Source organism: Astatotilapia calliptera, chromosome 22 (assembly GCF_900246225.1).
Source record: "Astatotilapia calliptera chromosome 22, fAstCal1.2, whole genome shotgun sequence".
Lineage (NCBI taxonomy): Eukaryota > Metazoa > Chordata > Actinopteri > Cichliformes > Cichlidae > Astatotilapia > Astatotilapia calliptera.
Window position 1 is genome coordinate 6,709,816 of NC_039322.1, and position 12,851 is coordinate 6,722,666.

The 12,851-nt window shown below is 36.4% G+C and overlaps 1 protein-coding gene across 1 annotated transcript; it reads left to right on the plus strand.

The window, feature by feature from the left end:
- Window positions 1–4,048: 4,048 nt before the first annotated feature.
- On the plus strand, window positions 4,049–10,071 carry LOC113015013 (C-type lectin domain family 4 member E-like). The gene is made up of 8 exons (XM_026156903.1): window positions 4,049–4,212; window positions 7,186–7,296; window positions 8,275–8,352; window positions 8,572–8,640; window positions 8,779–8,838; window positions 9,214–9,365; window positions 9,465–9,565; window positions 9,684–10,071. The coding sequence occupies exons 1-8, from the start codon at window positions 4,182–4,184 to the stop codon at window positions 9,850–9,852; spliced, it is 771 nt and encodes a 256-aa protein (XP_026012688.1). The 5' UTR covers window positions 4,049–4,181; the 3' UTR covers window positions 9,853–10,071.
- The last annotated feature ends 2,780 nt before the right edge of the window (window positions 10,072–12,851 follow it).

Genomic DNA, 12,851 nt, shown 5'->3' on the forward strand with positions numbered 1-12,851 from the left:
ATGTTCTCATCCTGATGTTTCAGTATCACAGGACTGAAAGATTCCCAAAATAATTTAATCAAATGTTCCTGTTTAGAATTTCTTGAGGAAAAATGTTCAACAAAAAATGGAGATACATGACATCCCTTTCTGGATCGGACTGACAGACTTAGCAGAAGAGGGCAGATGGTTGTGGGTGGATGGCTCCCCACTAAATGAAAGGTTTAATTCAATCTAATTAGATTATACAACATTACACACACACACACACACACACACACACACATATATATATCTATATATCTATATATCAATCGATAGATAGATAGATCTATATAAACGCCAACATCATCCTAGTGCACAGACAAGTTGAAGCAGACAAAAACAACAAGCACGCATGCTACAAACTTTACCCGAGTCATTTAGATAGCCGTTAGCACGTGATTCTCCTTATGGGGACCTGATATGTTTAATATGCTGCTGAGAATATAGCCCAGAAGAAGCGTATAGTATAGCTTTTATTTTGGAAAGAGCCATTTCTCTGTAATAAACTCTCTTTTCCAAAGATGAGTGATTCCTCGATTAGATAGATTTAATTATTTTTATTATTTTGTTCTTTCAGCAACATTAAATTTAAAAATTGTACTTTTGAGTTAAAGTATATATTTATAATTTTAATAAATGACAAATTAAAAAGGCATGGACATTTTTTTTATCGAAAAAATATTGAACCGTATCGATATATATGTATATATTAGGGGTGCAACGATTCACAGAATTCACGGTTCGGTTCTATACGGTCCAATATTTTTTCGGCGTAAATGTGCAGTCATATTCGTTGTGTTCCCACTAGTGCTGTCAGTGCTAATCTCGTTAAAATTACATTAACGCCACAAATCTCCGTTAACGAGTTACCGCGCATCGCCCCGTGCGTGGGGCTGGACGGCGTCAACACGTTAACAAGCTAACTGGGCTAACGCACTAGTTCCCACCAATTGAGCATTGCGTGGTACATCCGACATACTGTTTTACTTTTGTCCATGATGCGGTCATGCTTCACATGAAAACCAAGATAGTTCCAAACGCCAGATCTGAATGAGGGTGGGGAGGTTCAATTTTGGATAGCGTTGGGGCAGTTGCCATGTTGCAATGAGCTTAGCTTCTGTCTTGCTAGCTTGCGCTGTACTCAGTGGATCTGCACTCGACAGTGCAGCCTAGGCGGAGTAGTCGAACGCAGATCCACTGAGCGCTCAACACAGACAGCATCGTCAGAAGAAAAGTTGATAAAATAAATAAAAAATCTTGTATTGTTCGATACATATGCATACCGAACCGAAAGCACTGTATCGAACGGTTCAATATTGATACGAGTATTGTTGCACTCCTAATATATACATATATAGTCACCTTAAGGTGCATTATACTGTGAGGAAAAAAGGGACCGCAAAAATCAGACAATCCCAGTAGCATTTTATTAAAGTGAGTGAGGAGGTAAGTGGAAAGTGAAGAAAGAGAGGAAACACACACAGAGACCAGGACAGAACACAAACACAGGGAAAGAGAAGACAAGTTTTATGACATCCAATAGTGGCGTAAAAAAGACTGAACACATTACAAAAACACTTTTGTTCATTTCCAGAATCATAGTTCAGCTTTTACTTACTTACTTTACTTGACTCTTAACATTCTTTCTGTTTTTCATCCTTTAGTTTGACATTTTGGAGGTTTTTTGAGCCAGATGATTGGAAAGGGAAAGATCCTGATGGAGAGGACTGTGGTAGGATGGGGCCAGTGTATTGGTTTGATAACTCCTGCAAAAGATCTCGTGGAAGTATTTGTGAGAAATCAGCAGTGGTCGGACACCATATATTTGTATGTGTCTAAAATTCAGGTCAGCATGTATTTTTTTAAACAACTTGAGCAGAGTATGTAAAGCTAATACCACAAACATTTAAAGCTGCCTTTCAGAAATGCTCAGTGAAAAAAGAAATTCTGCATCGTGTATAATAAAATAAATGTGAATAAATATTATGTGCTGCATGTCGACATCTGAAACGTTTGCCTGTAAGAAACTTAAACTACGTAAACAGACTTCAATATTACTCAATCAACTCAGGAGGGGAAAGTAGTGCTTAGTGTTCTTAGATTATGTGATAATTTAACTAGTGGTTTCCTCAGTCACCCATGTTGTTGTCTGGTACACAGTGTGCTCTGTTTCCTGTTTGGTTCATGCAGCTGTGTTTGTCACAGCTATCTGATTTACCATAAATAAGAGGAAGTGAATGTTCACGGAAAAGTTGTGAAATACTGTGTGCATAAACATCATGGCCAGCTTATGACTTCTTTGTTTTAAATCAGTTGGCACAACTTTAATTTCAAAAAGAGAAAAAGAAACAAGCTACAAGACAGATGAATCCAGCATCTAAATTAAGATAAAAATATATATCTACTATTATCTGAGTTTACATGGCAATATTTGCCAAGCCCCTCCTTGTAGTGTTGTTAGTCTCATTAGTTAAGACCTAATTTATAATTAAAGGTTTGCCCTTTTGTTATTATTATAGTTTTATACTTTTGATTTACTGGAGTTGATGGTACACATGTCTGAAAATGTTGAAGGTAAAATTATTTACTTTTTTTTTTCAACAAACAAGCAAATTGTTTGTTGGATATAGTGAATTCAATCAAAACTGAGTGAATTCACAAAATGTCAGAGGATAGCGGCTGGTTTTAATATGCCGTTTTTTCAAATATTATACTTTGTACCATTTTCCTGAATGCAAACACAACCTGTGCAAATGTTATTGGTGAATAAAATTAGCACTAGAGGCAGAATGAAAATAGAAACTAAAAAAGTACTTAAAAAAATTAACCTAACCCCCAACTAGTGAGTTGTAGAAGCAGAATTAAAACAGATGCTAGAAAGGTACTAAAGAAATAGGTTGAATTGCTAATTTTTAATCTGATGTATTTTTTATCAAGTTTAGTGAATCTAAAATGCTATAGATTTGCATTAAATTTCTTAAACAGTTGTTTGAGCTAAAAAAAAAAAAACCCACAGAAAAAGTCACAAACCTTGAAGTTTGTAAAACTGCAATATCACGGGTAAGAATGGGATACTCCTATACTATACTATAAAACTGGATTAAACTTGGACCATCAGTGCAATTTGATATGATGGCTCACATCCATTATTACCCAGCTTTTCTTATTAAGTTTTTTTTCTCAAAACATTTATTACTTTTTCAAAGAAAGTTGGGAACAAAACTTAGAGTAAACTGCCATTATTACTAAATCATATTTTGTTGTTTTAAATCATATTAACTAAAAATGGACCACCAGAGCTTAGCTGACCATGATGATACTGAAAATAATTAATTTTATAATTTTAAATGAAAGACAAATTAAATTGTTATTGAAATGTGGAGTGTGCAGTGAGAGAAATCTTAATAATTGACAAACACATTTAATGTCATTGTAGCTCCATAAAGCTACACTGTGAAGTAGTAAAGTAGTAAATAGTAAACAAGCAGGACAGAAATGTCTTTTCATAAACATTTGAAAGTTTATTGTGAAAAACTAAAATTCAAAGTTTCTGACAAAAATCAAAACACAACTTGAGTCATGCACAAGAAAATGTTTAGCATGTTAAGCCAGAAAGGCATAAAAGTTCCTATCATAACATTTATTCTTATTGTTAAATATACAGTAACTGGTCTTCTGTTCCACTTTGTTATATTTTATTGTTGTGTTTAAGGTAAATAAACACAAATATTGATGTTTTAATGATAATATTTGTCATACTTGTAGCTTAACGAACTGAAACTAGTTTTCGTACAGCTCATTAGTGTTGAGCAGGTTTTTTAACTGATGTTTGAAAAGCTTTGTTGCTGAAATAATTTGTTCTGCTCTAGTATCTCTTTGAATTTGTCTTGAAATAGATGAGCTGCGCTGTAGATAGGCTCTCCTCCCCATCCTTTAAAGTCATCAGGAAGTTGTTGTTTTTTTTAACAGAGCTGTGAAAGGTGTTGTGTTTCACTTCTCTTTGAAAAGCCTGAGGTGAGGGTCGTAGAGGTGAATCTTGATGCTAAATTTTCAGTAAATATTGAAGGAATTGATTAAAATAATTGGTTTGTTGTTTTTTTTATTGTGATTCAGACACAGTTGGACTAACTCTGAAGTCAGGAGCTTGAAGCCTCAGCATGATGAGCCGTCCACAGAAATACATAGAAGGTAAGAACATTAATGTCAAGTCAAGTCAAGTCAAGTTTATTTAACCAAGGCTGACCAAAGTGCTGTACAATAAAATACAAATATAAAATACAATTAAACACAAGTACATAAAACACCTCACTGATAAAACAATAAGTTAATACAGTAAGTTAAACCTTGCTAAAAGCCAATGAGAAGAGGTGAGTTTTAAGAGCAGTTTTAAAAGTTCCTAGGCTTGTGGAGAATCTGATGTGAGGAGGAACTGTTCCACAGTCTGGGTGCAGCCACAGCAAAAGCCCTCTCTCCCCTAGTCTTTAATCTGTACCTGGGAACATCTAAAAGCATCAGGTCTGCTGACCTCAAAGATCTCCTGGGGCGGTAAATGCTAAGAAGCTCTGCCAGGTAAGGAGGTGCAGTACCGTTAAGAACCTTAAAAACCAGCATGTGGTGGTAAATCAACAGGGAGGAGAAAATACACACTTTTTGTGAACAATGTTGTTTTCATACAACGTAACGTGTTGTGAAATTAAACAATACTCTTTTGGGTAAAATATCTTAAGCCTGTTTTCTGGGTTTTATCATACGAAAATGTGAAAAAACCTCATGTCTGTCTATCTTGCGTGCTGCACAATATCGTTTATTATTTAGTATCTACTGATATCTACTGCTAGCTAGTTAATTGTGATGGTGCCGTTTTTTTTATTATTATTATGTTGCTCTTTGTTGTTTGCTTTCTCTTCTGGTTTTTTTTTTCTCCATACAGGTGATCCAGGTGTTTTTTTTTTTTGTTTGTTTGTTTTCTTTCTTCCCCCCCTTCTCACCGTCTCTTCTCCCCTTTGGTTTTCTTTCTCTCCCTCTCTTTGATTGATTGATTGATTGATTGATTGGTAATTTATTTCAACATGTGAACAATATACAAGTACATTTAGAAAAGAAATGAGAGAAAAAATATATATATACTATACAAATTACATACAAAAAAACATTCTGATTAATTTACATGTTGAAAGGGAGTGGGAAGAAGTATACACTTATTTAATCCCACCCCTGTCCCATAAATTATCAGTGAATATTTAGTCAGCTTCCTTACTGATATAATTTGTAATAAAAATAGTGAACAGATTTCTGATATACTATATACTATAATATCACATCATGAATTTTTTGTTTGTTTTTAAATAGAGACATTCACTTAATTTAAATATTTTCCTTTTCTTTATAGATCGAGAAGATCATATTTTTATAACTCTTTTTGAACAGTTTTATGTTTGGACATTGCTTTAATTCCATATTCAGTTTGTTCCATAGTTTCACTCCTTGAACAGAAACACAAAAGCCTTTTCTTGTAGTACGTACCTTCATTGTTTTGAAGTTACAAAAACCCCTTAAATTATAACTTCCTTCTTTCAAAAAAAACATACTCTGAATATTACCTGGCAGTTCTTTATTTTTTGCTTTGAATAGAATTTGTGCTGTTTGGAATTTCACTATATCGTCAATTTTCAATATTTCAGACTGCAAAAATAGTGAGTTTGTATGTTCCCTATAACCTGCATTGTGGATGATTCGAATTGCTTTCTTTTGAAGAGTAAAAAGTGAATGTAATGTGGTTTTATAGTTATTGCCCCAGACCTCTGCACAATAGCTTAAGTATGGTGAAACCAGTGAACAGTAGAGAATATGAAGTGATGTTCTGTCGAATACCTGTTTTGCCTTGTTTAGTACTGCAATGCTTCGTGATACTTTGGAATGAATATATCTTACGTGAGCTCTCCAGTTAAGTTTTTCATCTATTATTACCCCCAGAAATTTATTTTCACTGACTCTTTCAATATCAACACCATTTATTTGAATCTTTGCATTTGTATTTAAACTACTATTTCCAAATAACATAAGTTTAGATTTATTCAAATTTAATGATAATTTGTTTTTATCAAGCCAGAACTTCACTTTACTTATTTCATTAGTCATATCCTCCAATAAATTCTGCAGATCATCACCAGAGCAAAAAATGTTTGTATCGTCAGCAAAGAGAACCATTTTTAATACTTTGGACACTTTACAGATGTCGTTAATGTACAAGTTGAAGAATTTTGGACCCAAAACTGACCCTTGGGGTACACCACAAGCAATCTTTCTTTCATTCTTTCTCCCTGTCCTATCCCCCAGTCATGTCTGTCCCGTTTGTAGCAACTGAAAATAAAATTAATTCATAATTATAATAAAGGTCAATCAAATGGACCAATATGGCAAGGCCATGATGATCCACTTGGTAAAATAAATCCGCTTGGCATCTTTCTTGGCCTTAAGACAACAATTCTGATGGCTAAAGATCCAAACGGGACACAAAAAAAAAAAAAGAAAAAGAAAAAGAAAAACCTCATGTCAGAGATATACAGTTATCAAACAGTTAGGTGAATAAACAACACTGAGACACTTGGAGACTGTTAACGTGCTGCACGGGTGAGGGCTCAGAGAGGGACTCACACCAAGCTACAGCAATCGTCTTTATTTATAGCAGGGTGAAACAAGCATAGCAGTTTCCTTTAATTTTGCATATATGTGTGTGTGTGTGTGTGTGTGTGTGTGTGTGTGTGTGTTAATCTCTTGTGGTAAATGTCACAGGGTGAGCTTCCTGTTTCTAGAGACAGAGCGAGTAGTACATTTTGTTCTTTTCCTATTAAGAGTAAAATATGAACATATACTTTAATGCAACATAAAACTCATAAAAGCGTTTCTTCCTTAACACCTCATTTATGAAGAAAAAAATAACAAAGGAAACCATGTTGTTCTGTAATATGCAGTGTTTCATGTTTCCCGTTGGTCTAATCCAGCTGTGGTTCTCACCAATTTTAAACTTTTGTACTAGACAAACACTGAAATGACATTAAGCAGTGTAATATCTTTGCATCTGTCCTCAGATGCACTAGAGTTAGAACTATTTATTAAATGTTTATGTACTTGTGTGTTCACTTTCTGTCTCCTCTAAATCAGGTGAAGCTCTTGATTCTCAACATGCAAAATCAAACAATGCGTTAAAGCTCAGAGTGGCCGTGCTGGTTGTCTGTGTTCTCCTGGTATCGGCTCTTGTGGTAACTTATCTCTGTGAGTTTGTAGTTTTCTTCATAGCTTTAATTAAATAAGTGTCTAATTTACCATAAATTTATTAACAATCAGAATGTTTACTATAAAATTGTGAAGGAAAAACTTTTGAGTTGTGACCTAAACCAGCGGTCCCCAACCCCCGGGCCTCGGACCGGTACCGGTCCGTGAGTCATTTGGTACCGGGCCGCGAGAGTTGAGGCTCAGGTGTGAAATGTATAGTTTTCAGGGTTTTTAGCGTTATTTTGTTATCGTTTACTCGGTTTTCCTTGGTCTTTTCACGTGTGTTATGAATAAATCTTCTTTTTTTCAGTACCGGTACTAGTTTTATTTTTCTTGTATTTATCCGCGACACCTTAAAGGCCGGTCCATGAAAATATTGTCGGGCATAAACCGGTCCGCGGCGCAAAAAAGGTTGGGGACCGCTGACCTAAACCATAAATTGGATGGATAACACAACCACTTTTGAATGTGTTTTACTCTGTGGGGAAACTATGCTTTTTAGCTCATGATTTTTGTCATAATTAATATGTTATTATTTTTATTTGTACGCTAAGTTAAAAATCATAATTAAACTGTGACTCAGACATTCTTCTTCATGAATCTTAAGCAACACACCTGTAGCCATCGATGAAAGAAGAATACCTAGCTAGCTTCTTATTTTTAACACATTAACTTTATTAAATGTTAAGGCTAGCATATATATAAAAAATTATATTCAATTAAAAATTTAATATTAGAGTAGCCAAAGATTTTAAGATTAAAAAAGTTACTTTGGTCTCTGGTTATATGCACATATTCTTTACCTGCATGCTACCAAAGCCTGCTCAAATGTGAATAAATCAGCACTACAGGTGAACTGAAATAAGAGGTTATGGTAACAACAACTGTCTCATTGGCTGTGTAGATAAAGAGATAAAGTGAAACCGAAAATATTACTGATTGAGTTTTGTCTTTTCTTATTTTTATTGTTTTAATAAGTGTTGGAGCTTTTGAAAACCAGGGACATGCTCAGAAACCTTGAGATGAAGCAGGAAACTGTAAAAGCTGATGTCACAGGTAAGAACATGAGACTACACTGTGATTTTGTACTAAACTTTTGTTTGTGACCTCTGGAATTTAATCACATAACACACGTTATTATTAATATTATTAAATGTTGCTTAGCATTTTTTTTCCCAACATTTTAATATTTAAGTTATGGTGATTCTCATAACTGATCCTGATGAATAATTATTGTTTTTAAGCCTGTTTTTTAATTTGTTTTTTGTTTTTTAGAGAGACCTCCTGAAATCAAACCATGTAGTACAGTGCAGCCCACATGCCCAGAGCCTGAAGTAAAAATTAGTACGTTATGAATTTTAAACACATTTGTATCTGCAGAAAACAATTGCATAAACAAATATACAGCTGCATGACACAAGGACCATCCTCCTGCCTGAAAAATCGATGAAAATCAATTTTTTTATCTCTTTTTTATAACAGTAACACAATCGTGCAGCCCAATACAAACTACAAGCCCACAACTTCTTGAAATAAACACGAGTAAGTTTTATATTTTGTCTTTGACATGTTTTTTATCCTCTGATTAAGGAAACGGGATCAAAGGAGCATCCTGCTGCTGTCAAATCAAAAGTAGATGATCATGCTGAAAATTTTGCAAATATTTAAAAAAAAATCTCTCATCTCTTCTCTATAACAGTAAAACAATCACACAGCACAATACCGACTACAACCCCACAACTTCCTGATATAACTATGAGCAAGTTTTATATATTTTCTTTGATATATTTGCTATCCTCTGATTAAAGAAACATTGATGGACTGATATAAACAGTACGTTAGACTGTAACTGTGGAGTAAGTCGTGAACAGTGATTTCTTCCGTCTGACTGAAGTGTTTGACGTAATCTCTTCAAAGATGATTCATGTTATAAATGTGAAGAGGGCTGGGAGCAACATGGAGGAAAGTGCTATTATTTCTCCACCAAGTCATCCTCCTGGAATAAGAGCAGAACTGAATGTATCACTAAAGGAGGAGACCTGGTTAAGATAGACAGCAGTGAGGAGCAGGTATGAAACACTGCTGCAGGTTCATGTTCTCACCCTCATGTTTCATCATTCCGGAACAGAAAGTTTCATAAAATAATTTGATCAAATGTTCCTGTTTAGATATTATTGCAGAAAAAAAATGGAAAATTCTGGATCGGACTGACAGACTCAGCAGTAGAGGGCAGATGGCTGTGGGTGGACGGCTCACCACTGAATGAAAGGTTTGATTCAGTACACACACACACACACACATAACAAATTCTGAATTTGTCCATTTTCAAAATCAAAGTTCAACTTTAACTTTTACAGTTAATGCCCATTCTGTTCTTCATCCCATAGGTTGACATTTTGGTTCTTTACTGAGCCAAATAATATGCCCGTGCAAGATCCTGATGGAGAGGACTGTGCGATGATGGGGCACAATGGGATAATGTTTTGGTTTGATTATTCCTGCAAATTAACTCTTAGAAGTATTTGTGAGAAAGCAGCTGTGGCTGTGTGCGTCTAAAATTCAGTTCAGCATTAAAAAAAGAAAACAGTGGAAGTAAAGGACACATTGAGACAATTTTTCCAAAGCTAATGCTGCAAACATTTAAAGCTTCCATTCAGAAATGTTTAAAGAAAAAAAAATTATAGACACTGTTTATAATGAAATAAATGTGAATTATTATTATTCACATTATTTTGCACTTGATTTTCTTATTCATGTATTATGTGCTAAAAGTTACCAGGGAATTTTTTTTTTTACATAAATAATTTCCTGGATAATGTGTTATTGAACTGTCTTTTGACACTAAATATGTTTTGTGTATCTATATTAAAGAAAAGTACTACATCTAAAGACAAATGAGCCTGGAGTCAAAACAAACACTGATGAGGCAGATGGTGCTGCAGGTCAATATCTGAAAATTTTGCCTGTAAGAAAATTAAATTAAACTACATAAAGAGACTTCAGTGTTACTCAGAATAAGTAGGTTTTTTTTTTTTTTGGTTTTTTTTTTGGAGGGGGGTTTGGGTTTTTTTGCCTGTCCCGTTTGGCTCTTTTGCCATCAGAATTGTTGTCTAAAGGCAAAGAAAGATGCCCAACGGATTTACTTTACCAAATTGACCATCCCAGCCTTGCCGTAATGGTCCATTTGATTCACCTTTTATTGTTTATTTTATTTTCACTTACTGAATACGGGACAGACTTGACTGGGGGAAAGAAGGGGAGAAAGAAAGAGGGAAAGAGAAACAGCTGAGAAGAGGGAGAAGGGCAAAAAACAAAAACCAACAGAATGAGAAGAAAAAAAAAAGAAAAAAAAGAAATAAAAAATGCATATATCGATCACCTGGATCACCTGCTGAGAAAGAAAAAAGAAAACAAGCAGAAGAGAACAAGAGTAATAGAATAAACAACATCACAATGATATATGGGAATATGACAGTAAATACTAAATATTAAACATTATTGTGCAGCACATAAGATCAACAGAACACAGTGTGCTTTGAGGTAGGAGCCAAAAAGGGTGTAGTTTGTGGGTGTGATCACCCGTGTGTACACCTGTGAGCATGGACGCGCTTGTTTTTTTTTAAAAAAGGTTCCTTCATGTAATGATCTGCTAGAGGGTGTGGGGGGGCCACAGCCCCGTCCTCCAGGGCATGAAGCAGGTATGGAGGAGATCAAAACTCCAGACATCCAGAGGCCCCCAGAACACAAGAGACCAAGGAAGACCAACAGAGGGGCAGCCACGCCACTGTCCCAGAAAGAGCTGAGGAGAGTCCCAGATGAGGGCTCACTCAGCAGCCGCGGAGCAGAAGCCAGGGGGAGTTGCAGTGACGCGCCCGTGAGCTCCGCCGGCAGCCAGCCGTGCCTGAGTGACCGAGCCCCAGGCCGAGAGGCCGGGGGCACCCCACCCCCGAAGTGGCCCGAGCGAGCCCCAGGCTCCAGGCCCCGATAAGCGGCCGCCAAGGAGTGAGCCGGTGTGTACCTGGACGCCAATCTGGAAATTTCAGATTTGTGAATGTAGACACCCTTTGCTTTGTTGACTGCGCTGCAAACCCTTGCCCTTCTCTCAATGAGCTTCATGATGTTGTCACCTGAAATGGTTTTGCTTCACAGGTGTGCCTTGTCAGGGTTCATTTGTGCAATTTCTTGTCTTCTTAATGGGGTTGGGACCATCAGTTGTGTTGTGCAGAAGTCAGCTGACAGCCCTATTTGACAACTGTTAGAATTTATATTATGGCAAGAACCAAGCAGCTATGTAAAGAGAAACAACAGTCCATCATTACTTTATGAACTGAAGGTCAGTTAGTTCAGAAAATTGCTAAAACTTTGAATGTGTCCCCAAGTGCAGTCACAAAAACCATCAAGTGCTACAATGAAACCATCTCACACGAGGACGGCCCCAGGAAACAAAGACCAAGAGTCATCTCTGCTGCTGAGGATAAATTTGTCCAAGTCACCAGCTTCATAAATCACAAATAATTTCCCCCAGGGATCAATAAAGTATTCTGATTCTGATTCTGAACAGCACCTTAGATTAGAGCCCAGATAAATGCCACACAGAGTTCCAATAGCAGACATATCTCTACTTCAACTGTTTAGAGGAGACGGTATGAATCAGGCCTTTACCGTCAAAGGCTGCTAAGAAACCATGACTAAGGAAAAGCAACAACTAAAATTGATTTGTATGGGTTAAGAAACACAAGGAATGGACATTAGACCAGTGGAATCTGTCCTTTGGTCTGAGTAAGAATTTGAGATCTTTGGTTCCACCCACTGAGTCTTTGTGCAGCGCAGAAAGGATGAACGGATGGTCTTTACATGCATGGTGTGATGGTGTGGGGGTACATTGCTGGTGACACTTTTGGGTATTAATTCAAAACTGAAGGCACACTGAACCAGCATGGGTACCACACCATCCTGCAGCAACATGCAATCCCACCTGGTTTGCATTTAGTTGGGCCATCATTTAGTTTTTCAACAGGACAATGACCCCAAACACACGTCCAAGCTATGTAAGGGCTATTTGACCAAAAAGGAGGGTGATGGAGTGCTGCACCCGATGGTCTGGCCTCCACAGTCACCTGACCTAAACCCAATTGAGATGATTTGGGATGAGATAGACCGCAGAGTGAAGGCAAAAGCGCCAACAGGTGCTCAACACTGATTGTAGAGAGTTAGTTAGGACTGACCAACAGCTTTGTTTTGTCTTTTTTTCTGTTTTTATAGAAACATTTCCCATTTTCCATAAAAGATGGCAATTATTGATGTGTTAATAATAGAATTTGTCGTGCATGTAGCTAAGCAAATGTTTGAAATGAGTTTTCAAACATTTGTGTTGAACAGGTTTGGGGTTTTTTTTAACTGCAGTTTGAGAAGCTTCTCTGGCGGTAATATTTTTTCTGCTCTAGTATCTCTTTGGTTTTGTCTTGAAATAGATGATCTGCGCTGTAGATAGACCCTCCCCCCATACTTTAAAGTCGACAGGAAGTTTTTTTTTTTTTAACAGAGAGCTGTGACAG

Excerpts from the sequence above, each read along its gene's own strand:
- LOC113015013 (XM_026156903.1), top strand. The coding sequence starts at position 4,182 with ATGATGAGCCGTCCACAGAAATACATAGAAG. Across the intron at positions 8,641-8,778 it reads AGAGCCTGAAGTAAAAATTA|TAACACAATCGTGCAGCCCA; the intron begins GTACGTTATGAA and ends TTTTTATAACAG. Across the intron at positions 9,366-9,464 it reads TAGACAGCAGTGAGGAGCAG|ATATTATTGCAGAAAAAAAA; the intron begins GTATGAAACACT and ends GTTCCTGTTTAG.